General features: G+C 48.7%; 9 protein-coding genes across 9 annotated transcripts; 5 read left to right on the forward strand and 4 right to left on the reverse strand.

The window, feature by feature from the left end:
- Window positions 1-37: 37 nt before the first annotated feature.
- Window positions 38-1,177, forward strand: TRV_06293 (uncharacterized protein; the record flags this gene model as incomplete). Its single annotated transcript, XM_003019618.1, has 2 exons — window positions 38-208; window positions 404-1,177. 2 exons carry the CDS (start codon window positions 38-40, stop codon window positions 1,175-1,177), a joined length of 945 nt encoding a protein of 314 aa, XP_003019664.1.
- A 265-nt stretch (window positions 1,178-1,442) lies between these two features.
- TRV_06294 (uncharacterized protein) lies at window positions 1,443-2,259 on the reverse strand (the record flags this gene model as incomplete). Its single annotated transcript, XM_003019619.1, has 2 exons — window positions 1,443-2,111; window positions 2,200-2,259. 2 exons carry the CDS (start codon window positions 2,257-2,259, stop codon window positions 1,443-1,445), a joined length of 729 nt encoding a protein of 242 aa, XP_003019665.1.
- A 370-nt stretch (window positions 2,260-2,629) lies between these two features.
- TRV_06295 (uncharacterized protein) lies at window positions 2,630-5,020 on the forward strand (the record flags this gene model as incomplete). The annotated part of the gene is made up of 1 exon (XM_003019620.1): window positions 2,630-5,020. One exon carries the CDS (start codon window positions 2,630-2,632, stop codon window positions 5,018-5,020), a length of 2,391 nt encoding a protein of 796 aa, XP_003019666.1.
- Window positions 5,021-6,936: 1,916 nt separating this feature from the next.
- Window positions 6,937-8,313, reverse strand: TRV_06296 (TAM domain methyltransferase, putative; the record flags this gene model as incomplete). Its single annotated transcript, XM_003019621.1, has 3 exons — window positions 6,937-7,619; window positions 7,692-8,082; window positions 8,227-8,313. 3 exons carry the CDS (start codon window positions 8,311-8,313, stop codon window positions 6,937-6,939), a joined length of 1,161 nt encoding a protein of 386 aa, XP_003019667.1.
- Window positions 8,314-10,931: 2,618 nt separating this feature from the next.
- Window positions 10,932-13,127, forward strand: TRV_06297 (uncharacterized protein; the record flags this gene model as incomplete). The annotated part of the gene is made up of 2 exons (XM_003019622.1): window positions 10,932-11,064; window positions 11,152-13,127. The coding sequence occupies 2 exons, from the start codon at window positions 10,932-10,934 to the stop codon at window positions 13,125-13,127; spliced, it is 2,109 nt and encodes a 702-aa protein (XP_003019668.1).
- A 200-nt stretch (window positions 13,128-13,327) lies between these two features.
- On the reverse strand, window positions 13,328-14,277 carry TRV_06298 (uncharacterized protein; the record flags this gene model as incomplete). The annotated part of the gene is made up of 3 exons (XM_003019623.1): window positions 13,328-13,981; window positions 14,042-14,089; window positions 14,152-14,277. The coding sequence occupies 3 exons, from the start codon at window positions 14,275-14,277 to the stop codon at window positions 13,328-13,330; spliced, it is 828 nt and encodes a 275-aa protein (XP_003019669.1).
- A 588-nt stretch (window positions 14,278-14,865) lies between these two features.
- Window positions 14,866-19,348, forward strand: TRV_06299 (nuclear pore complex subunit Nup159, putative; the record flags this gene model as incomplete). Its single annotated transcript, XM_003019624.1, has 3 exons — window positions 14,866-14,952; window positions 15,024-15,705; window positions 15,864-19,348. 3 exons carry the CDS (start codon window positions 14,866-14,868, stop codon window positions 19,346-19,348), a joined length of 4,254 nt encoding a protein of 1,417 aa, XP_003019670.1.
- A 952-nt stretch (window positions 19,349-20,300) lies between these two features.
- TRV_06300 (uncharacterized protein) lies at window positions 20,301-23,631 on the forward strand (the record flags this gene model as incomplete). The annotated part of the gene is made up of 3 exons (XM_003019625.1): window positions 20,301-21,746; window positions 21,805-23,394; window positions 23,461-23,631. The coding sequence occupies 3 exons, from the start codon at window positions 20,301-20,303 to the stop codon at window positions 23,629-23,631; spliced, it is 3,207 nt and encodes a 1,068-aa protein (XP_003019671.1).
- Window positions 23,632-23,750: 119 nt separating this feature from the next.
- Window positions 23,751-24,958, reverse strand: TRV_06301 (uncharacterized protein; the record flags this gene model as incomplete). The annotated part of the gene is made up of 2 exons (XM_003019626.1): window positions 23,751-24,641; window positions 24,695-24,958. 2 exons carry the CDS (start codon window positions 24,956-24,958, stop codon window positions 23,751-23,753), a joined length of 1,155 nt encoding a protein of 384 aa, XP_003019672.1.
- Window positions 24,959-25,076: the final 118 nt, after the last annotated feature.

Below are 25,076 nucleotides of genomic sequence, written 5' to 3' on the forward strand. Positions count from 1 at the left end.
GATACGAGAAGATATACAGCTGTCGACCGCGAGCACCATGTTCGGAGCCCTGAACCGCCTTATCAGCAGCCTCGATGCAGATACGTCCTCCACGCAGTCGCATAGCAGAGACAACGCATATGGCTTCCAGGTGCTACGGAACAAGAACCCAGATCTACCGTTAGAGCCGTGGTTCGACTTTATTGTTGGAATAAATGGACACATTATAGTACGTGGAGCTGGCTGTCTGGGCGGCAGGAGATCGTTGCTAACAGACACCAGGACGAAGCAGACCCGAATCTATTTACTACAGAAGTACGCAATTGCGCTGGATCAAGCGTATCGTTGGACCTCTGGAGTGCTAAGGTACGCCACACTGTCCGTCTGCCCCTATGCATTGCTATAAGTAGCTGACTCCTCCTAGGGTCAACGGACACATCAAGCTGTTGTGCCTATACCAGCATCAAACCCGTCTCTCGGCGTAACACTTCAGCTGGCACCGCTCTCCTTGACACAGAATATATGGCATGTCCTATCAATACCGTCGCCCCAGAGCCCTGCTTACCTGGCTGGCCTACTACCACATTCAGATTATATATTAGGGACACCGAGTGGGACGCTTCGTGGGGAGACTGCGCTTGGTGAGCTCGTGGAGGACCATTTGAACAGGAGCCTGACTCTATGGGTATACAATAACGAGTTCGACGTGGTTCGAGAAGTTGAGATCGTTCCTAATCGTAACTGGGGAGGTGAGGGGGCTCTGGGTGCAGTTCTGGGTTACGGCGCACTTCACAGGCTACCTCCGGCCCTCAGTGGAGAAGTGCCAGGACCGGGAGAGGTTGTCTTTGCAACAAAAGAAGATGGGCATGACACAGGAACCAACATCAGTAACCCTGTTATGCCAGTGTCTGAACCCCAATTCTTAATCCCGGCTAACATAGTCTCGTCTGGAGGTGCGCCCAAAAAGCCAACAGCACCGACTAAACATGCCCGAAAGAACCGTCATGTTGAGGCGCCTTCGTTTGATGACTACTTTAAAGAAGGCGAAGAACGGAGCCAGAAAGAGGACTATATACCTGCTTCTAGGACAGCGCCGGTTGCGCCACCTCCAAAGGCCGGGGCTGTTGTTTCATCACCGTCGCCTACCACAACGCCCGCACCTCCTACTGAGGATATAGGCAGGCCTCCGGATGAGTAATTGTCTGATAAGCCTGCTTGATTTTCTTGGTTCTAAAGGTGGCAGACTGGGTCTAAAAAGATAGCCAATTGAACAAGTTAGATGCTTTAGCATCCACAGGAATATAAATTTTGGTGCCTCTAAACGTTGTTGGTAAAGTACATGTATACAATGACACTTGGAAAGAGAATATAATGAGAGTAGCTCTGGCATGAGGCTGATTTATAGCGCTTCTCCTGGTTCTGCTTTTTGTTTATTGTGTAGTTGGTCGACTGAAGCCATGCTCTCATAGTCCCTTGCTGATCCATTTCTCCAACGTTTCTCGACCCTGGCCTATCTTGCTTTCCATCCAAACTCGTGCATCGCCACTGACCCTGATAGCCTGCTGTACCGAGTGCTCTGCAACATACTGAAGATAGAGATGGTTTTCAGCCAATGCGGGAACTTTCTTCTCGTACTCCCATACCAGGTCAGAGACGTTTCTCATAGTGATTGGGAGCAAACTCCAGGCAGCAACTGTCCCCACTGCAATCGGAGAGGCGGTTCGGAGCAGTATGCCTCGATTGCGCGAGACAATCGAACCAGCCATTGCGGATACCAGGACATAAATACCACCTGGTAACAGCCGTTCACCAGACTCGCGTGGTGGTGCCAGGGACGCAATTGTACTTGTGAACTGAGACTCGGCACGGAGGACGCGGGCAACAGTGTCGTTGAAGCTGTTTTCCGCTACCAGCGAGTGGCGGTAAAGGAATAGACGGGCGTGTCGGATTTGCTCGGCCAACTGGTCAGTTGGGGTTGGGGAACGGGTCTTGATGAGAGTAGGGGCTTGCGGCGAGGCAGAATCCGGCTGGCTCGTTGCTGGCTGTGCAGCAGGCTTCTCTATCTTGCGGACGATGCTGCTGTTGGTGCTCTCTTCCTCGTCCACATCGTACATCGGTTTCTTCGAGGGAGACTAAAGAAACAACGTCAGCGTCAAGAACCGGATCTACAACAGTTCCTAGCTCCTCCCATCACCTCGTGCAAGCTACTATATCACATACCGAGCTGTGCGGAGGTGCTTCTGCGTATGCGGTTTGAATTGGGCTGATGGCTACACCCATGGCCACTGCAGCGCCTGTGGCCGCCAGCCTCTGTATTTGAAGCGCACAGTTAGCAACGCTCTTCAAACACGCGCAATGCATTGGATAATGCCCGACTTACCCGGTGAAGAATTGAACCAAGCATCGTGTCCTGTTGTCCGCGGGCGTTAGTTATGGTGGAGGAGAAGGAAGAAGAGAAGTTCAAGTTGAAGTTGACGTTCGACCATTTTGGGTTTTTCGTTCTCGGCAGAAAAGAAAAACTTCGATCTTTTTCCGACGTCAAGCAAGCAACAACCAGCAAACCGGCGGCAGCGAGCGCTTGAAAATACCTGTCGACCGTGATATAATAGCATAATTGGATGTCTGCAGGCCGGCTGGTTGACTGCAGAAAATGCTCCGGGTCCTCCAGCCGCGGCCGTGGACCTGCCACAGGTGTCTTCTGCGTATAAACGTTGGCACTTCTCGATGCTACTCGGTGGCCGTACCAGAGCGCACGAGACTCGACCCGGCTATAGCAGGCCTATCTGGAACTAAGAGGCACGATGATACCAATCTACGGCTTGTTTTTGACTCGAATTCATTCTGGCGCGAGTTTTCCCAGCGGCAATCGGCCTCCTCGAGGCGTACAGGCTTACTGCAGAACCAGTATCTCACGAACCCAGAAGGCTTCCGCAAATTCGCCCATATCTCGCTTCACAAATGTCAGAAGATCGTTGGCAAGGTGCTAGCAGCGTCAACTATGGAGGATTTCAGGCGGATGGCTAAGGATCTCGACCAATTGAGTGACTTGCTCTGTCGAGTGATAGACATGGCCGAGTTCATGAAGACAAACCATCCCGATCCCGCAATACAAGAGGCTGCTACGGAGGCATTTGCGTTTATATTTGAGTATATGAATATTCTCAACACGACTCCTGGTCTCCATGAGCAGTTAAAGCGGGCCATCGAGAACCCCGAGGTTACCTCCCACTGGAGCGAGGAGGAAAATGTTGCAGCCACTGCGTTTCTACGAGACTTTGCAAAGTCTGCCATTCATCTACCCCCTGAAGATAGACACCGATTTGTGACTCTGTCAAATGAAATCAGCCAGCTTGGCCCTGATTTTGTCAAAAACATGAATCCAGAGACGTCTCAGCTTAGCTTTAGCAAAAACCAGCTTCAGGGAATGGACCCAGATCTTCTTCGGAAGCTGAAACGCTGGTCAAAAGTGACTATTCCAATGTATGGATCTACTCCAAAGGCTGCGTTAAGTACGGTTGAGGACGCGGAGGTCAGGCGACAGATTCATCTTGCCTATCGAACTTCTTCCAGAGAGCAGATCGGACGGCTGGAGACGTTACTCCAGCGGAGAGCTGAGCTGGCGAAATTGTCTGGGTACCAGAGCTATGCGCATATGACTTTGAGTGATAAAATGGCCAGAACTCCGGAGGCTGTGGTCAACTTCCTATCTTCGTTAAATGCAAGCAACCGTGGTCAGCTAGACGATGAATTGTCCCAACTACTTGCGCTCAAGCAAATTGAATCCCCACTGGCAACTAACCTTCAACCCTGGGACTACTCGTACTATATGGAAAAATATTATGTTAAACACGGCCGGGCGAGAAGATCGCGGGATACTGATTTGCTTCCTTCGTTCTTCTCTCTAGGGACAGTAATGCAGGGACTTTCTCGTCTTTTCACCCGCCTATACGGTGTCAGGTTTGTTCCGAGCGAAACCTTACCAGGCGAGACCTGGAATCCAGACGTTCGTAGGCTGGATGTGTTGGATGAAGATGACAACCACATCGCCGTTGTATACTGCGATCTCTTTTCACGCCCTGGAAAAAGCCCTAACCCGGCTCACTTCACCTTACGAAGCTCGAGGGAGATTTCTCCAGCCGAGATAGCAGAATGTGCTTCGCTACCCGACTCACCACACCCCAACGATGGGATGGCCACGGGTTTGAAGCCAGGTACGAACCGCCTCTATCAGCTACCGACTATTGCTCTTATATGCGACTTTGATACACCAGCCTCCAGTACTCCTTCTGCGAAACCATCTCTCCTCTCGGAACATAGCGTCAGAACCCTTTTTCACGAAATGGGGCACGCTATCCATTCAGTGCTTGGCCGCACGGATCTCCAATCGATTTCAGGAACCCGTTGCGTCACCGACTTCGCGGAGCTGCCCTCCGTGCTGATGGAAAGCTTTGCCATGGACCCACAGGTTCTGCGCCTATACGCTCGGCACTGGTCAACCGACGACCCACTGCCCGAAGACATGGTTCAAAATATTCATCGAAACCGCCAAAACCGTGATAGCATACATGGCGGCATGGATAATGAAACGCAGATCATCATGGCGTTAATGGACCAGGCCTACCACACCACTTCCGCCGGATGCCACATCGACAGCACTGCTATCCTTCATGCCGTATCCTCCAAACACAGCAGCATACCCGACCCAGCTGACTCTAAAACTGCGTGGCAAGGCTATTTTACTCATTTGTTTGGTTATGGCGCAACTTATTATAGTTACCTGTTCGACCGGGCAATAGCCAATAAGATCTGGACTGATGTGTTTGGGGGTGGCGATCTTTCTGTTGATAGGAACGCCGGCGAGAGGTTCAAAAATGAGGTACTCAGATGGGGTGGAGGCCGTGACGGTTGGAGCTGTGTTGCTGGCGTCCTTGGAGCAAGCAATCCTGCCAATTCTAATGGAAGACTATCTGAGGGTGGCGAGGAAGCTATGCGAGAAGTTGGCCGTTGGGGTCTTGGCAAGACAGGAAGTTCAGAGCCATGAATGAGGAATGGTTAGATATTCTTCACCTTGGAGTTGCATATATCTTTGGGACAATGATACGCACATATATACCCCCCTTCCCCGCGAGGAGGAATTCATGACTAATATATACACGGGCTAAACATTTCACTGCATTTATTGAAGGAGCATTTAGATGGATTCACAATAAAAGCTGGTTATACGTTAGACAACCGCGTTTCCTTCCCCCCGGCTTCTATTCCTTCCTTTGTGGCCTTTTTTACTATATTGTCACACATAGACCCTTGGGCGTCCATAAAACGCACTACATGCTAGTTCCTAGGCTATATTCTTCACACGCAAGCAAGTGTCCCAGCTATATTAGTTGAGTATCAACCTGGCTATACAACGCCCTTTTACTATATGATGATGGGACTCCGCATATGCTGCCAACTTCACCACAGAGCCTAGACTCCTGGGAGCCTAGCAGGGCGTCATCTGTGGTTGCAAGGGATCCCCCATGTTCATTGTCAGCCTGGTCGTCTGAGTAACTAGCGTTTCAGAGCCAACATTGAACACAGCATCGCAGATTCAAATGTTACATGCCCCAACGCATCTGAAGCTGCCCACCCATACATCGTATGACACGCACTACCTTTGCGTTGGAACAGGCAGATAGATTACAGGGGCCAAACTAGGGATCATGGACTATCCCGCATACGTTCACCCAGCCCAATGGGGCAAGTTACGCTATTCCCACGAATTGAAATTTGGAGAATGACCCGATGTCCGGTCACTCCACTATAGCCGTCGGCGGTGTGTACTGGGTACCCGGTACGTGGGTTTTCAAATACAGCCACTATGGGGAGAGACAGAGGTTGAAGTGGCGGGGATCGGTCGAGATTCAAATTGTGGCCGGCTAGGAGCTCATTTCTTTCGAACATCTTCTCTCAAAGCGGCAACCCTCATTTTTTGGCCCCTTTTCCTTTCCTAACCTCAGCTCATGAAGCTCTTGAAGTGTGGTCCGACTCGTCACCGTCCAAGAGTCTATCCATGATAAGGAGTAGAAGTACGAAGTACTCCATGCCATATTACCCCTTTATTGCAATGACCAACGAAACGTTTCAACATGGGTAGAGCGATAAGCACTATAACCGTCCAGTCCACTGGTCTCGTGAGGAAAAGCATCGTCTTCTACGGAGTACCCTGCAGTTTGCTTTCAGAGGGCTTGCATGGCGCACATTAGACAGTTAGGACAGATCACACTGATACTTAACAATTGGGGCTGCCCAAACCCCTAGTCGTTGACACTGAAAGATTCATACTCCGTGCAGTAACTTGCCAACCATGTCATAGTTGGCCGAGAGGGGCGGAAGTAGGGCTTCGAAGACTGTCTATAGATGGTATGGAGTATGGAATGCTTGACTGGTGATGCAGAATAGGGCAAAGAACTTGATAACGCTACTCCTGCATAGCCGGGTGATGATGACATGTTAGTCCTTCATTCTCAGTAACCCAATTACGGAAACTGGAAATGGTGATATGGAAATCTATAGCATGAAACGCGGGTTTTTGGAAGGTATAGTTGTGAAGATGGAGATCTAATAGAAATTGACACAAGGGTATATATGTACATTGATAAAAGGGATTATTCAAGAAGGGGAAGTGACGGAAAGGGCTGCTGAACGCCAACACATTTGGGAGGATTTATATACGGCAGAAAAGGGATAAGAGCAAACAGTAAACACTTTTACCTCAGGGTTTTTAACCACCACCGGCCGTAACGATCATTAATTAGTTATCCGTATGTGTGTGCCAGTGCGTGTGCATGGTGTTAAGTTGACGAGACGGGGGAAAAGGTGAGATATAGAGAAAGAGAGAACGAGATATCAAAAAGCCAGCCTTTCCGCATTGCGGTTCCCTGTGCCCTGTGTAATATACGGTGGTTAATGATATTCTCATGACGACGGCTTTCTGCCAGTCACAACATGAAACCGTTGATAGGAATGCACTTTTCGATCCGAGATGCTTCGCCTCACACCAACCAAGAAGACCTCTATTTCTTCTTGGGTCCATCCGAGACCGCGGGCTCCAAAAGGCGCATATGAAAATGCCGCAATGCCGTCAAGCCAATTTCTCTCGCTCCAGGCACCGAGACGCTTTAGATGTGGATCTTTGGGCCAAGGGTTCAGCGGAATCTTTGTAATGGTTTCCTTGACGTCTTCGAAGCCGGCCTCCCGCATCCAATCGGCGATTTTGTCAACAATAAACACTGGTCTATCCAGATTTTTTGTGGATAGGCGCAGGTATTGGATCCAATTCTGGAATTCATGCGGACATTGGAAGTCATCTTGCGGTGCAGGTAATGTGTCATCGTCACAGAAAAGGGCGACATCCCATTCGTGGCACTCCATGTACCCGCCTGGTTTTAAGTATGTGCGAGCGGTGTTTATGAGAGACTTATAGGAATTGAGGGCTCCGAGAAGCATTGACGAGCGGATATAATCAAAATGATCTTTCGGCCATAACCAGTCTTCCTCTTGGGCATCGTCAACAAAGAATTGAACATTCGGCGGTACCTGTCCCGGCTGGACAGGAGATAAATCGGTTCCGATGATCTGAGCATCGGGGAATATCTCAGCTGCATAAATGGTAATTTAGCATGCGTCGATTTGGATTGTTGATCATATAGATGCAAATGTGGAAGAATTACCCATTTCAATTGGCCAGATACCTGATCCGGTACCAATGTCAAGCAGTCGTTCTGGGTTATCCAAGGGCGCAAAGAAAATTCGTCCTTCATTTACCATCCTTATTATTTCATATTGCATGTCCAATCGGTCCAGTTCTATTTCATCGTTGGGATAGAGGTACGCTATGGAGCTGCTATTAGCCTTGACTGCAATACTGCCACGGGATAGCCAAAAAAAAAAAAAAAAAAAAGAAGAAGAAGTGACATCCATTATGCGATGGGAACTCACTTCCTTCATGGTATCGATGGTATCTCCGACCACTTTCCATGGGGTAATCGGTGATACTCGAAGTGAGTGACATGGAACTGCTGAGTGAAAGCATATCAGCTCCGAATATTTCAACCGTGGCTCCTTCAATGTTGGGGTTAGACATACTCAGGGTTATAGTCCTTCTCATACTCGCCGGACTATTAGGAAGAAAACCAGGTCAGAATCCACAATGCAAATATTAAACCTGGCTTTTCCTTATGCGCTTTTCGGGCTGAAAATACATACATCAGGCGTGATAGCACGAACTTCATGATCTGTGGCAGCGGGCGGGTCGGTCATTTCATCAGGACCTGACTCGGGATTGGTCGTCATGATGGCAATATTGTGGTGATTCGAACGAGCTTCTTTGGCGCAACGTGAGCCCCTTGAGTTTTCATACCATGTATTCGATACCAGTATCAACTGATGGAAGAGGCGCACTATGAGATGACTTTATGAAGGATTCGAGAAGCGACAGAACACCTTCAAATGTTTTTTCGTTTTTTGTTTTTTGGGCTGGAAAATCCAGGGAAGTGGATGGGGGTGTGGAGGGAGTTATATTCGTTTCCTGAACTACCAAACACTCGGGGGCCTGCAACCACGCAAGATGGGCAGAGCCAGAAGCTTAATTTGTAATTAACCTTTGTTTTCGGTCTATCAGGCCTATACAAAGATTTTTTCTTTTCAGACCGAAAATATACGTCCAGGGATGAAGGTTGAACCTGTGTGTTGGGCCCCGAAAAGGCCCTGATACCGGGTTGTACCAGCAGTCGTAATTTAACGTATTTTCATGACCCGAAAAGCGATCGACCGAGCAATGTTTGCCTGTCGTGGCCACCTGGGCAAAAGTTTGCATCAAGCAGCAGCCTTTGCTGATGGAGGAAAGGAAGGTTTGTTAGTGCTGGGGCTAGTATGAGCCCATCACGTCTTGTGCATCGTATGCTATCTTGCCTTGTTAATCTGGCTATCCGTGTTTGATTAACAAAGCCATCCCCCGAGGCGAAGACTAAAGGACTCGGTTCTTCGTAAATCCACATAGACAATGTTGACACTGGAGGTTTCTGCAGTCCAACGCCCGCTAATGCAATCTCCCCATGCCGCTCCAAACAGTTGGAAACGGTGATTGAACCCTAGCAAGACCTTTGGGTCAGCCACGCCCCCGGTAATAGGCCACCCATTAAGACGGTTCCCAGGGCCTCACAGTAGGCTTTTTTTTTTTCATTTTTTCCCTCGCTTCTTGTTAGCTAGTTAAAATTCTCCAGCAAGCTTGTTAATCAGTCTCGTCACCCCACGTTTGGTTTAAAAGTTGGGAGGCGACTGCTCTTCTGCTTTGTGGGATGAAAATAGCACTCGTTTCTTGTCAACGACGAATAGTGACAAGTGGCGCCCTGCGACGAGCCTCGACGCATATCAAACCCATGGAACTGGAAAGTTTGCAAAACGGATGGCCCATGTCCACGGTGGCTTGGAGTCCATCCAGTGAAAGTGCAGCATCAGTGCCAACACTGGAGTTTCGACTGCAGACGGTCGTCGAATGAGACCTGTCTCGAGACGATCGACTGAGCCCTGCCTCTTCGTTACGATAATACGTCAGCTATAGTTAGAGTTGCACGCCAGCGCCCAGAGGTCGTATCGATGGGTGAGTTGTCACATGGCACCGCCTAGAACTTGACCAACGCGGGATAACTGGGCAATTGACAAATTCCACCCTGGGTTTAGAGAGCTGTCGTCTCTTTCTCGGAGATATAAATATGCCCTGACGACTAGCCTGGTCCCAGGATCATTATACCTAATATGTATAGATGGGCCGGCGGTGAAGATCTACGGTTGCATATATACTAATTATCTGCAACCAAATTGCTCCCAGTGGCCTCTGATTATGTTGTGGCATGGCACCCTGAGGAACTCAGTTAACTAGATGTCGAGTTCAGTTGATTGGAAAGACACTCATGGGGTCTAGAGAATCCGGAAACTGATCAGAGGTTTTGCACGTACCTCTTGCACCACCAAATTTCCTGTCCCATAGTCACGCTTTAGCGTATAAGCCACGCGGGATCTCTGTATGCACGTTAAGCAGGAAAAAAGAATATTCTTGAATCAAATAAGAGGAGACGGCAGAGCAGAGGAGGGGAAATACCCGCACAAATCCTAGGGAATGATGGAAGATGTCGGTGGAAGGGCTAAATTTTGTGGATTATATTCCATTTGCCCACGGCTCGTGTGATCATTGCATGTCTCTAAACATGTATTGTCCCTGAACTTGAAACAAATGGGGTGGGTGGCCTATGCAGAGTGATGTTAGTGAGATAGTTAGAGCTACATAGAGATAAGTTACGATAGATAACTACTTACTAGTTAAGGAGCACCCCCAGCAAAACCATCCCTCTGAAAGTATTGTGTGTCAAGGATTAGCTTTTCACGTAAGGAGTACAGATACCCAAGACTGCCAATTTGTCCGACCTATGCGATCGTTGAGTTACGTGTCAAAACGATGAAGTCGAAGTTGAAGTCGAAGTCGAAGTCGAAATTGTCCTGTTTACCCTTTTGGGAACTCAAAACGGAGATTTGGTTCGTCGTACGGCGTACACGTGACTAAATTAGTCATCTGGATTAGTAATAGCCATTGTACTGTCAAATTCGAGAGAAGACGACAAAAAACGACCATGGTAGTGAAGCTGAACGCGAAGACAGAGAGCTTGAAATTGGACAGCAACGCGACATTGAAGCTGTTGGGAATATAGGCATTGGGCCGCTGCTGGATGTCTTTTTGTAGACATGCCTGCCGAACGGCGGCCCGGAAGTATGGGAATCCCGCAATCGACCATGTTTGGGTCAGTGACGAGCTTGTTGCCTCGACTTTTGCAAGCTTTGCCCGGCGGCACCAGCGACGTTATGGAAGCAGTGTACCAGGGCCTTTCGAGGCTAGGAGGCGTCTTGCTAGACGTCGCAATATGGACTTAGCCAGTGGAATTGGCTCTTCTGCTGGGCTAGATGCTGCACTTTTGTTCGGCTTTTCAGGTACCGAAAGACGACCCCGAGGAGAAGCTTCCATTGCCCCCTCGCCATTATTCCAAACGCCTGCTTGTTAGTACCATTTAATTCTCTATGCTGACATTGATATGTTTACACTGCTCTGTCTGTCCTATCATCTAACCGCAATTGATAATATAGACAACGATCCACCCACCCCAGAAGCCTGCAATAGTTCGGCCGTCCCAGTGTTTAGTATACGAAATTCAAATACTCATCTTCCTCCTCCATCACCACCAAAACCACCAAGATTGAGGAAAGAAAAGGCCATTCCTGCTGTCCTAGAATGCCTTTTCTGTGACGATAAAATTTCACTACACTCGGTTCGTCGTGTGATCAGGGATGTCGATATAAATCTTCGCGTCCAGCCAACGCTCAGCAAAATGATATTCAACCATATACTTCAAACTCAGAAAATAAAAAGATGGATGGTTACTGATTTGCACGATTTCCTTTTGGATCCATCGTTAAATGCTCCGGGCTCGAACAATTATGCGACTTTGATGGAATACTTGAGTCTGCAGAGGTTTTCTTTGCCAGTCATAATTGAGCACCTCGATCAGCTGGCGGCGGGTTTGACCCTTGGAGCAATACCTCTCAATGAAATTGAGAATATAATTGTTAAGCTGCCAAATCTTAATAGCAGTGAGGGTTCTTTTGCACACTCGCACCCAGACCTTCTGGTTTCTTTCTACACGGAACTTTGGACGGGCTTGCGAGAATGCGCTGTGCTAAGGGCCAGTGACCTTGGCCCTTCCACTCTTAACCTGTGGCTGGACATATTGCTAAATTTACCGCCGGGAACTAAATCGATCGCTTTATGCAACCATATTCTTCATACCTTGAGGAAGATGGGGCACTTAGAGCAGAAGGCCATGTCCAAGGTTCTGCTACATACCCTTGAATTTTCTACTGAGAAACCGGCTATGCCAAGAAAAGATGATTGGATGGATAGGAAAAGCCTGCAATATCGCCTACAGGAGATGTCAAATACGTTACGATACTTCCCCAGTACATTCGCCCTTTCCAGCATATTCGGCACTACGGAAGCTTTGATATGCTCACCCAATTATGATACCAACCGCCCTCAGATGCTGCTAGTTTGGTCATGGATGCTGCAGCGCCTGGTTGGACTTCGTGGCATGCTTTCTTCGGAGATATGGATGGAGTTTCAAGTTTCATGCCCGGACAAAAACCAGCTGGGTAAAGCCCTTACTGCCGAGGAAGTTTGTTTTGTGCGGATGTGGTTACTACGAATTATTGGCCGCCGCACAAAGATGTATTTCGATATTGACAGTCGCCGAATGGATCTGTTCGCTAAATACCTCCTCTACTTGAAACAAGCTTCTGGATTACATGAAAGGGGTGGTATGCTAGCGAAAGTCCAGTCTCTTATTTTGCGTTTCGACAAACTAGGTCTCCCTTACACGGATCACGTTCTTGTGACGGCGGTCAGATCAAAATATATGCAACGAATGGGGCTTACCGGACCTTTACCGCAGTCGATGATATCAGCAATAAACAGCCTTGACTGTGGTGTTTTGCACAAACCAGAACTTATGTGGATGTACGAGAAAGGAACATCGCTCAATAACCTCGGCAATGCATTATTTGAACAAGCAGCGCTGGAGACAGATATAACCGACCCACACTTTCTCCATCGTTTACTGCTATATACGGAAAACAACGTCATACACTCCCGAGGGGTCCTCCTTGGACTCATTGAGAACCACAAGCCGCTGAGATACGCTTTACAAAAGCTACGATACTCACCACCTGGTAAAGGAGTGGCAGTAAACCCTACCAAGTATTTACCCGAGGGAATACCTATCCTTGACCCACAAGCATGTCTTAACACGATAACTTTCCTTGCATTGGTTTTCTCTACTGTGCCTGTTTCTAATCGGGTTGCATGGAGGTTAACATATCGGTGCTGCAAGCTTCTTCGAACGCAGAATGCACCGATATTGCCTGCCATGTGCCGGGCCTTGTATCATGCTGGCATACAACGATACATTGACTCTGGGAGCAGGGTGCCTCATGAGAGACGGAAATATATAATGGACATATTAAGGGAAGTAGAAGGGCCTCAAGTCGGTGGTTTGAAAGCCTATTGAATGGCAGTTTGATATTTTGTACGATCTGATCAGGTGTGTGTATATATGTAGATATAGCCATAGAATTATACATATGACTGGGTTTAATTGGCCTGAATGCCTGATTTCAATACGCAAGTCTATGCTTAATTTACGAGAAGACAAGCCATGAAATGGGATATCGAATTGGCGGAGTCAAAGGAGCAGAAACTCTAGTCTATTTAGACGTCAACATCCATCCGCTCTGCTACAGCTTCCTCTCCACCGAGTTCTTCGATGGTGACATATCGAGCTAGGTCAGCCTTTGTAATGACCTGCTCATCTAACCACGCCGTTGTTCCCCTCTGGAACTTATAGCTTCTCTCCTTCTCTCCTCGCTCATTAGGCGTAAGGTAGTTCCTCATCACTTTGGTTGGCTTGTCTTTCTCCATCACACAGACATCAACGTTGCTTCCGGAACCCAGATCGTTCCAAATACCAGCCTGAATAGCCTCAGATGCAAGTTTGATGGCTTCGTCCTTTGTCAATGATGGTTTCCACATCGACTCGAAGACAGACATGGCGGCGAGAGAACCGGAGCCCATGGTCACATATGGGAGCTTATCGGTCGAGCCATGAGCATGTACAGTGAAGAGGTGTGTTCCAGTCGGGTCAACACCAGCCACCACTAGGTACGCGCCTATGTGGCCTTGATAGCGGAAAAGGTGCTGTTTAAGCATGGTCATGCATGTCGCTACACGAGGTGCTCTGCCGGTTGAGAGAGAATGGAGTTCAATGTTGGAGCTGATCAGGTTCGTGGTGAATTCGGTATCTGCTGCAGTACCGGCTCCGGCACACCATATCGACGGCGCTATATAATGGATTTTCTCGCAGTTCTACATGTGAACAGGCGTTAGATAGAGCTCGGATGGATGAGATAGAACACTATCAAGTACCTTGTCTGCAACAATAGGTCCACTGGTAGCTCTGGTATCAGCAGCAATCTGTGATAAGCATTAGTTATATACCGAGCGAGGAAGCCACACAATCGCCTTAGATAACGCACCACTACTCCTCCGTCAAATATGCATCCCACGATGGTTGTACCAGTGCTCGTCGCCTTGGGTAGCGGTACACCCTTTGCGTGGAGTGCGCGGTTGCGGTTGTAGTTGGAGAAGTCAAAGCCAGGCATGACTGCAGCGTTCCTCTAGTCGTTTGCGAGCGTTTCCGGTAGCTGTTGCGGCGGCGTCTCAACCTGAATCAGCGTCGTCTTCCTCTTCGTTTCTGGCTTATTCCTTCCTTTCTTTCTTTCTCTCTTTTTTTTTTTCGTTATGTCTGTTGGATGTGACGATGCTTGATGTTCGCTCTTCGTTGTTGTTGTAAGCTCGAAAGCTGCCTGGAAAGCTTCTGACCAATCAGAGTTCACCGCCGTCTCCAACGCCTAAAAGGGAAATATCAAAAAAACAATCTCAGCGTCAACTTCAACTTCATCAACTACAACGGTGTTTAACGCTTTTCTATTGTCACTTGTTCACGGAAGACAGAGCCAGCTGGAGACGGCTGCTCACCTGTGACGGCTGTGTTTTGCTTCTGCTAGGGAGCAACGGTCAAAATTTTCGGGCCTACCCTCAAGCTTTTCAACCGGGGACCTCGTGTCGTCCTGCGCCGCTCCTTAGCTACCTCAAGCCCGCCTCCGCTAAAGCTCAATGTCCCCAAGTCGCGTCTGTCTCTAGATAGTGGACCGAGGTCTCTTTCGGCAGATTTTGAATCGTCCTTCAGGATGGCCTTTTCGTTTGGTTCAGGCTCGTCCCAAGCTGCTGGTGGAAAAGTGACCACGGGAGCTGAGCTTCAGGAAATCGAAACTCAGGTATGCATTCTTATTACATAGCCAGGGCTATATGTTGGAGCACATAGCGGCTAACGCAAAGATGTGTATAGCAAATCGGGTTTCTGTCTATTGGACACAATGCAAAAGTTAAACTGCTTCCTACTCCCTGGCCAGAAGACTCATTACCCGCGCCTACCGCTTCATTATTGAGCGTCACGTCGATAAAAGGGCTGCTTGCGGCTGCAGGTCCGGAAGGAATAACGATTGCGCGCACTGATTCTGTTAGGAAGGCGTATGCGAGCGAGCCTGTGGATGGTAGTGATGTCAGGACTTTCCAACCAGAGCTTCAGATACCACTTCCAAAGAGGGTTTCTCATCTCGCATTTTCTGCAGATGGCAGCGCCTTGGTGGTGGCAGTTGATGGCGGCGATGCATTGGCTATATATGATGTCTCGGGACTACTACAGGGAAGGACCCAACCAACAGCTACTTTCAATATAAACGGTGCAACACTGCGAGCTCTGGCCGCCAACCCGAATCCGGATACGTCTGAGTTATTTGCAGCTGTTACAACCAACGGCGAACTGTTGATCGCCAATTTGAAAACGAATCAACTCGTTTCAGGCTCAGCAGGACCTGTGTTGAAATCCGGTGTCAGCTCTGTCTGCTGGAGTAATAAAGGTACTCAGCTGGTAGCTGGCTTGGGAGATGGGAATGCATATCAGGTAAAACCAGATGGGGAAAAGCAGGCGGATATACCCAGAGCTCCGGAGATTGGGAGTGATCATCATGGTAAGTTGTTGCACTGTTGGACTGATTGAATAGAGGGTTGCAAACTAACCCACCTTTAGTATCTACTATCTTGTGGCTGGCAAACCACGTATTTTTTGTTGTTTATACTCCAACAAATACGCCTGATGGCCCGCCGCCGGCGTCTAATTATTTTATAGCCACAAGAAAGCCCCCAGACCAGTATGAGTTCAGAAAGTTGCCTGAAGTTAGTGCTCCGTTCGGATTGGCAAGGCACCCTGCATACCAGTTCACAGCCCGTATGAGAGATTTTGAGCCACACCTGAAGGAAGCCTTAATCATTGCATCTACTGCTTCAACTGATATTGGATTGATCACACAATCCACTGCAGATGGCACACCCACATTCGCAACTCTTACTATGGCTGATGATTCCCGGAGAGCAGTGCTTCCTATGACGGAAGATATGAACGATACATCCCCCATTGGAATGTGCCTGGACCTTTCGAGCAGAGATAGTGTCATATCCCCCATCCCTGGAGATGAGGAAATTAAAGAATCTTCGTCCCCGCTTCCTGCACTTTTGGTGCTTACCAACGATGGAATGCTGTCCTCTTGGTGGTTTGTACATACCGAGTCAATTAAACAGCAAAAACCATACAGTGGCTTAGTCGCAGTGAACTCCAAAGGACAGCAAAGCCAACCCCAGATTACCTCTGCCCAGCCAGCGGTGACGACAACTACCCCAGCTAAATCTCCATTTGGACAAGCCGGCTTTGGCCAGCCCACGTTCGGTAAGCCAGCCACACCAAGCTTCGGCATGAGCTCAGCTTTAGGCATGCAAAGCAAGCCTGCGTTTGGTTCGCCTTCTCCTTTAGGGTCATTTTCTCAAACTCCAGGTGGCTCTAGTACCACGCCTGGATTTGGCTCAACTACACCACAAGCAAGTGGAGGGATCTCATTTGGTAGCCCAGGCAATCTCGGAAGTAATAGCCCTGCTTTCGGCCAAACAGGGGCATTGGGGGCTGGGAGATCACTCTTTGGACAACCTTCTATAGGAAGTGGTGGCCTAACAACTGGATCTGGTTTTGCTAACATTGGTGCTGGGGGAGGATTCGGCTCATTTGCCTCTTCTGGTGGCGGCTTTGCCAGTGCTGCCCAAACAGCTGCCCCTGGTGCCAGTCCATTTGGGAAGCAAACTCTAACAGAGAGTCCATTTGGACAGCCGGCCTCTACAGAGAGTCCTTTTGCAAAAACTTCTTCCAATGACAACCCCTTTGCAAAGGCTGGTCAGCCGTTGTTTGGGGAGCCCAACGCACCAACTACGACAACTTCTCCTTTCGGACAGCAAGTTAAAAATGAAAAACCATCCACTAGTTTCGGTCTTGGGACTGGTGGTTTCACAGTGGGATCTACAATGAAACCAGATACCTCAGCTGCAATGGATGAGGACAAACCAGAACAATCTAGCGGGTCTTTGTCCATGGGTGCTGCTTTCGGTGATATGCTTGGTGGCATGAAGTCCAATATTCCCAAGCTGGCTGCTCCAAAGTCAGCGGAGCTTTCTATCAGCTCGACCCCTACAAGCGCGCCACCAGCTTCTATATTCTCGTCCCATAAACAAACCCAATCTCAAGATCAGAAGGCACCATTGTTTTCGAATCTATTCAATGCACCACCACAGCAGGAAAAACCTTTACCAACCGCCAAATCCACTACTCCTACCGGCTCTTTTAGCATGATCCCTGTGGTGAAAAAAGCACCGTCTACTCCAGGTGAACCCATTCACTCGCCAGCAACTATTAGAGCGGAGACACCAAAGGAGACCCCCAGGGCGACTCCTCCGACGCCGTTAGCAAAAGCTGTTGAAGCACCACTCCCACCAGAATCCACAAGCAAGCTTAGCTATGCCCCTGGGGACACATCTGCATCTTCATCCGGAGTTTCGCGTACATCAATTGAAGATGCCTCCCTCCCACCTGACTTTGTGAAGCCCAAAAAAGAAGAGGCCCCCAAAGAAGCTACGGACGTATCGCTTCCCGCGGAATCTGAGGAAGGTGATGCCGATTTCGAAGATAGCGGGGAGGATGTTGGACATGATCTAAGCCCTACAGATGAGGGGGCAGATCACCGTGTACAAAGTCTAAAGACCTCACCGGAGAGCTCGTTTGGTGGAGCCCCCGACAAGAGCCCTATGAGTGACCTGTTTACTAAGGGTAGCACTTCAGAGCTGAAGACTGGAGGAGGAAAACCGTTATTCGGGGAGATATCAAAACCCATATTCCCACCTCCTACCTTCCCAGAGCCTCGACACCGCCTGAGTCCCCGGTCACCAAGCCCCGTTCGTAGTAGATCCGGACAAATGCTAGCCAGGGCAGACGGCTTCAGATCAACCAGCGCACCTAGCGCCCCTGATCGAGCGATCACTCGGCGAAAAGCTACCCTTGAAGGGTCCATGCTGGCGAGGCAAGTGTCGCCCTCCAGAGACCTAGCCGAAGATCAAGCTCAGGCTAAACGTGAAGCTGAGAAGGTAGCTGCTGAAACACAGCCACTGTGTGAAGATGACGAAGACGAGCAGCTGCGCGCTGACCTGGCTCGACCTATCTCCCCATCACCTTCTCTAGATCCCTTTTTGCCCCATCAGGGTTATACCGGTGAGAGCATGAAACCAGGGATACCGGGGCAAATAGAGCTGCTATTCCGGGATATCAATACGATGATAGATACCTTGGGAATCAACTCCAGGTCTTTATCTTCATTCCTGCTTTACGAAGAGTCTGCCAAAGAAAATGACTACAAGAGATGGCTCAGAACCCTACGGAGTGATAAATGCTCTGATTTACTCAACGAAAGACAGTTATTGTCAGAAGTGGACAAGCTGCGCGTCGGTGTTGATGCCCTTGACGAAGCACTCCAGAAAGGGAGGATTGAAGGAGTGCAGGAAATGTTTGATCAATGCCAGCAACTAATCAGCAAAGATCTAGTGACTCTACGTGGCCAGTTTGCCAATCTTCAAAGGACTCTTGATGCCCATACTGATTCGATTGCCATTGCCTCTGCTCCACTAACTCCGGAGCAAGCTGCACTGCAACAGGATCTTCGAAAAGCAGCAACAGACACACGGTCCAAGGTAGCCGACTTGGAGCGAGACATTACGATATTCCGAGCCAAAATCGCTGATGCGTCCAGATTAGCTGGTGTAGATGGAGACCGAAAAATGGTGCGACCGACCGTTGAAGCGGTGACATCCACGATATCCACGATGACAAACATGGCGGAACGAAAGAGTGGTGACGTTGATGTCCTAGAAGCCCAGCTTCGACGAATGGGGATTGACGTCTCCACCTCTCCAGCGCCCGGGAGAAGCAGGGAAGCTTCTCCTTTCCTCACGCCTGCAAAGAAAACCCCAGCCGGCCGATTTCCTGTTACCCCTGGTTCTCAGGGTTCTCAGGATGGTTATGGTCGCAGTGTGTATCAGACCCCTGAATCTGCCGCAGCACAGCGCTTCCACACAAGCTTGTTGGGTCGGAGTAGCAGCGTCCAGGGCACTAATACCCCCGACATGGTCGTTTCGGAAGACTTAGAAAGCTGGCGGACTAAGACAGCTAGGCGGAAGGAAGTTGTTGGACACTTGCGATCTTCGTTAAGTAAACGCAAGGTGAAGATACGCACGCTTGATAGTTAATGTGTCCGGAGAGCGATTGGGGAAATTTTCTTGGTTGATACCCGCCCAAGTGTATGGAGTATATTTATTTAAACCACACAATGTACGAAACTAGGTCATGCTGATGATTGATTGATTGTATTTTGGTCTCTTTCCTATTTATTTTCTGGCGTAAAATGACTCACGGAGCTCTCCTTGGTCACACTGGCCATGCGATGGTCTACCAACCAGTATTAATCTTGGAGGTGTTTCAGGCTATGGCTCTCCTTCAGAAGCGCCCATTCACAACCTGGCCCCCCTTGGCAGTGCATACACCACAAGCTCATCCACGGCCTAGCGGTATAACACTTACAAATCGAATCGCAACAAAACGAGAGAACAAAGAAAGCTAATTGGCAACCTCAATCTACTCGGCACTGGAACGATGCACAACCGGCGGCGTATCCCACGGAGGGCAGCGGAATCGGGCCTTTAAAATTGAAGTACCCCTGCCTAGTGGCTTGGAGCTCTCCCGTATTATATGCACCACTCGCTCCGTCAGATCGAGTTGCCCAGATGCTGAATGCTGATAAGAACAGACAGGCGCCTAAGGAATATTTCTCCCATATTTCTTCGCCCCTTTTCCCGCTCTTCGGAGACCTGAGAAACGAAAGCTAGAAATATCAGTACCTAACCCCTCCGGAGTACTTGGACCTGAGTTGGGAAGGAAAATCACAAAGGAGGAGTAAGAACAGGTTATCGACGACAGAGAAGATCGTTTACATCTGCCTGGCTGGACTCCTTCATGCACGCTATACGAATACAGCAACATCCCCATCACTAACGGGCGTAACAGACCCCAGAGAGACGGGTTTATCAAGCCTGGCCGAGTATTAGCCCACCAACGCTCGCGAAGCAGTATCAAACCCATTTTGGACCCCAGAAGCAAGGCGCCTATCGGGGTTTTTTGCATGGTCAGATTGATACGCTTTCGATGGATCCACTAGGGTACAGTTCTAGTCATCTTCATCCGAATTCTTCATCTGCTCCAGCAGCTTCCCACTCCCCGTCTCCCACACCTTCGATACACCTCTCTCCAGCCGAGTTGCATCAGGTTCCCACTGTTGGTGGTAGCTCTAATACCACCGAAGATGCCAGTAATGGCTCTCAGCAGTATCGGCAGTATTTAAGCGGTACCTCGACTTGGGGAGGGCAGGATGTTGGAAATACAGGCGGCGATGATGGCAGCCACCAAGGGAGCGCGACGACTACGGCATCAAAGAAACAGGCTCAGCAACAGACTGCGACGATGAAAATACGTCGCCGGAATCGAATGATAACGTCCTGTCTGGAATGTCGAAGACGAAAGCTCAAATGTGACAGACTTCACCCATGCACCAACTGCTCAAAGTTCAAGCGTCACTGCCTCTTCCTATCTCCTACTACCGATGCTCTATCACGCATGAAACTGATGGAGTTAAAGGAAAAGATGGGGTCTCTAGAACTTGTCCTTGAGCAAGATGTTGCTGCCAGACAAACAGGCCAGACAGGCCACGATGATCCGTCCAGTAACATGAATGCTAACACTCCGGCCCCTGTATCTGGCTTTGTGTCTGGAGTGGTAGAATATACCAGGAATGATCGAAAGCCTGAAGGATCATTCGACTTGGATACCTTGGAGATCCTCGACAACTTGGAGCATGATAGGGGAGATCCTGTCCCAGATGATGAAAAGTATCTACGACCTACACCTTTAGCCGTCATGGATGCAGCATATGATGATGATGCCGATGATGATACATTTGACATAGGCTTTAAACTTGGGAAAATGAGGATGACAGATCGACTAGGGGGTTTCTTTAGGCCTAGGATTGCAGATGAAATTTCCGTTGTACTCAAAGAACCAAGAGTTAGCAATGGGGTCACAGATACCTCCTTAAATACCCCAGTTAAAGTCCCGGAAATGAAGCCACCACGGCTCAGAGATCTAATGCCAGAAGGCCAGGAATCTTGTTTCCATCCTGGACCTACATATATAGCTCCTCATTCCGACTTCTTTTTTGGTGGTGGCCGAAGGACATCGCTTGCAGATTTCTTACCAACCAGAAACGCATCGGATAGGCTGTTAGAGCAGTATTGGGTATCTGTCGATCCAGTCGCTAAAATACTTCACCGGCCAACTTTTGAGAGGCAATATTGGGAGTTCTGGTCTGATGTTTCCAAAAGCCTGGAGCCTGCCTATTCCCTTCAAGCCGTGGTATTTGCAGTGCTCTTTACTGCTGTTGCTAGTATGCAAGAGCACCTGGTACTAAGTACATTCGGAGTGGCCCAAAAGAAGCTCATCGAAAATTTTCAGCTAGGAACAGAGATGGCTCTTGGAAAAGCTCATTTTCTCAAGACCACCAAGACACAGACTCTTCAAGCTCTTGTCATGTATATGGTATGTTAATTGCTAGTCTGGCTCCTGACTTAAGATACGCATTTAACCATCTAGCTAGATTCCAATGTGCAGGAATGAAGTATCGCGAACTCATTCTGCCCTTGTTGGAACTGCCATTCGGCTGGCTGAATGTATGGGTATCCACCGTGATCCCGAAGAATATGGTCATGGCCCTGTTGAAACTCATATTCGGCGAATGATCTGGTATCAACTATGCTTCCTGGACCTTCGGACAAGCGAGTCACAAGGACCCCGTCAAACAATAAGACGAGAAGATTACTCTACTAAATTCCCACTGAATGTGAATGATGCAGATTTTTTGCAGCACCGCGGTAGTCGCCTAACGGATATGCCCAAATTTACAGACATGACTTTCACTCGCATTCGCTTTGAATGCCACGAATTACATCGACTAGTATATGTTGATAGAATGAAATTGGAGACCAACAGCATCTCACTAACAAGGGTATTGGGGAAGATTGAAGCATTCAGACGGGCTACATATGCCAAATATGGACCGTTGATTTATGTTTCGAATCCCAAGCCTATTCAGCGAGCAGCACAGTTGGTATTGTCTATACTCATCTGCCGCAGTTACACAGCTGTTCTACACCGGTACCATAACAGTGTTTCGGTGAGGATTCCAGACCGATTGCGACAGATAATTATCACGGCCTGTACACAAATCCTCGAAGATGCCATCGAACTCGAAACTGCCCCGGATTTACAGCCTTGGGCCTGGTACAGTGGTGCTTTCAATCAATATCACGTTGCTTTTCTGATCCTGATGGAAGTATGGGCGTACCCCATGCGAAAGGAAGCGGATCGGATTTGGAGGTGTTTGGATTATGTGTTTGAAACGCCCTCGACTCCCGCCATCCCAGGCACTGCAGGCAAAAACGCCCGTCATCAGCTCATAATGCAGCGTGATAGAAAGGCTCGATTGATTTTAGAACAGCTCAGAGACAGGATGGAGGCATACCGCGAGATGAGAAAGCTGAGAGTCCCCATAAGCATGGCTGACACTAAGGTCCTACGAATGACCCCAGAAGTGGGAACATCTCGGGAACCAAGCCCTCCACAGACAACAGAACAGAACTCTGCAGGTGGTTCCTTGCAATGGGGGCCTCAGTATACGTCCCAACCGTTTGAGGAAAGCCAAACGATACCTGCACCTTCTAGTCAACCTGTAAACCCCTCTCGGGTATCACCCCCTCGGATGTTTAGCCATGAGCAGTATCAAATTCAATCGCAGCAAGGCCGCCGGTTGTCACCAGCCTCTCTAATGCAACAATATCAACATGGTCAACCAAGCTATCAAAGGTTACAGTCACAGCCGCAACATTCTTCGGCCCTTCCACCTACCTCATCCTCGTACTCTTCTAGCCCGGCCTATAATCCAACCTTCCAGCATCAAGGCTACACACCTGATTACTCAACCCGCATGCCCGGTAGAGAGAGTCTGGACTCAGGTACTGGATCTGAGGACTCTGGAATGGGACATCTATGGTTTGCCTCTGGGTTTGACAATACCAACACCGGCGCGGGCCTTGCGCCGCCGTTACACTCTGCACCACAGCGACCCTCAGCCATAACGGCTAAACTGAACAATACAGAAGAGGATCTCCCTATGCTTGATATCGACTGGGTAAGAAAATCACTCCATCAAGTACCAGTTTAATATTGGATCTGCTAATCTGTAATTCTTTCCCAGAATGAATGGGATAAATTATTCCCGCCAGACATCAATAATGGAGAGCTGAATCTACCACCCTTATCGCCGATGGTTGGTCCCACAGATACCACAGCTTCGCTAGATAATATATCGTCGCTTGCTGAGACGACAAACTCAAACTATTCCACATACCCTTATTCGAGCTCTTGACAAAAGCATTTTAGCTTATTGGATTTGAATTACGCCGGGTTGGGCCACATATCCTTTTAACCATGTGTACACTCCGTAACTATAACTATCCTTAGCGCCTATGACGAATTTAGTATCGATTAGTCCACCTTTGCAATGACAACACCGGCTCTAAGTATGCCCCCACTGCTTAGCCACCTGAATAGCCATCCAGCAACCTGCCATTTGATATATCCACCAAGCCCCATAATAGCCATGTCCAGGCATCTCTTTTTGAGGAATCCAGCTAGGCCCACAAACACATGGTCGGTAATATCCTCGATCACGATGTTTTCCGTTTTATATCCTGCTTCTTCTAGCATAGTTGTATATGCCTCTGGAGAGACAAAATTACCAAACGGGGCGCCAAGAGCAGGAGTCAGGAGACGAAGGAATAACGTGTTGAAGATCTGCTTCAGGCTCGAAGGATCCGATGGAGCAAGAAAGAGGTCGAATGCTAGCAGGTTAGCGCGAAGTATGGAGTGGGAATATTTGAATATCTCCCGCCGCGAAGGATGGAAATGATACAGGGTGTCCAAACCCATGACATAGCGTTCCATATTATTGTTGCTATCGTTAATTGAGAAAGCATCGTAGAGAGTCTTCTTTACTTCGTCAGGCCAACTTGATGGTTGAGCAGCATCAGCACAAAAGAGTGAGATCTTAGAAGGTCTGGTGCTGATTTCTTGCTGGTTTTCATGCAGTATCTTCTGCTGTAGCCTCTTCTGAGCGAATCCATGCTGTACTTTATCAAGCGTAATACCGATATATTCGTCGAATATTGGCGATAGTCTCACAGGATTCCTCATGAGATGGATAGTTTGTTCTCCACATCCGAACCCAAGGTCTAGAAGGACTCTCTTCTTTGCATTATTCGATTCTTCCCGTGCCGTCTCGCCTCCTTCTTTGCTCTTAATATCGAGACCGGCAGTTCTCAAGACCTTGTCTAGCAATGCTTCACATGCTTCAGGGAGTTGAACACTGCCGTTATCCTACATCTCAGTCAGCGAAATGAAGTATCTGCAGATTTCTGTAGGATATCCACCTTCCAGTAGCCCATGTTCATCCACATGGTCGTTGGAGGAAGCTGAATATTCAGTGCTGCATGATCTAGTCCGTACAGCGACTCGTCTTGCGCCGTATAATTGGTTTCTATCCTGGTGTTATCGGCTGAGAGTTGTGTGATAAGATATATGGCTATCCTTTTGGCCCATGGGAAAAGCCATATAGAGGATGCAATACCAAGTGCATAGGCTGCTATGATGGAAACGGGCAGTGTATATGATAGCACGTTAGTAGAGAGAACCATCTTTGCACCTGGGTAGTTTGATTGCAGCTACTTGGAGATTGTTGAGATGAAATTTTGATTAAAATCCACCAAAAGAAAGCCCCAATCACAACCAATTAGTTAACAAGTCAGCCAGCTC

This window comes from Trichophyton verrucosum (genome assembly GCF_000151505.1).
Source record: "Trichophyton verrucosum HKI 0517 chromosome Unknown contig00692_1.f1.exp, whole genome shotgun sequence".
NCBI classification, from domain to species: Eukaryota; Fungi; Ascomycota; class Eurotiomycetes; order Onygenales; family Arthrodermataceae; genus Trichophyton; species Trichophyton verrucosum.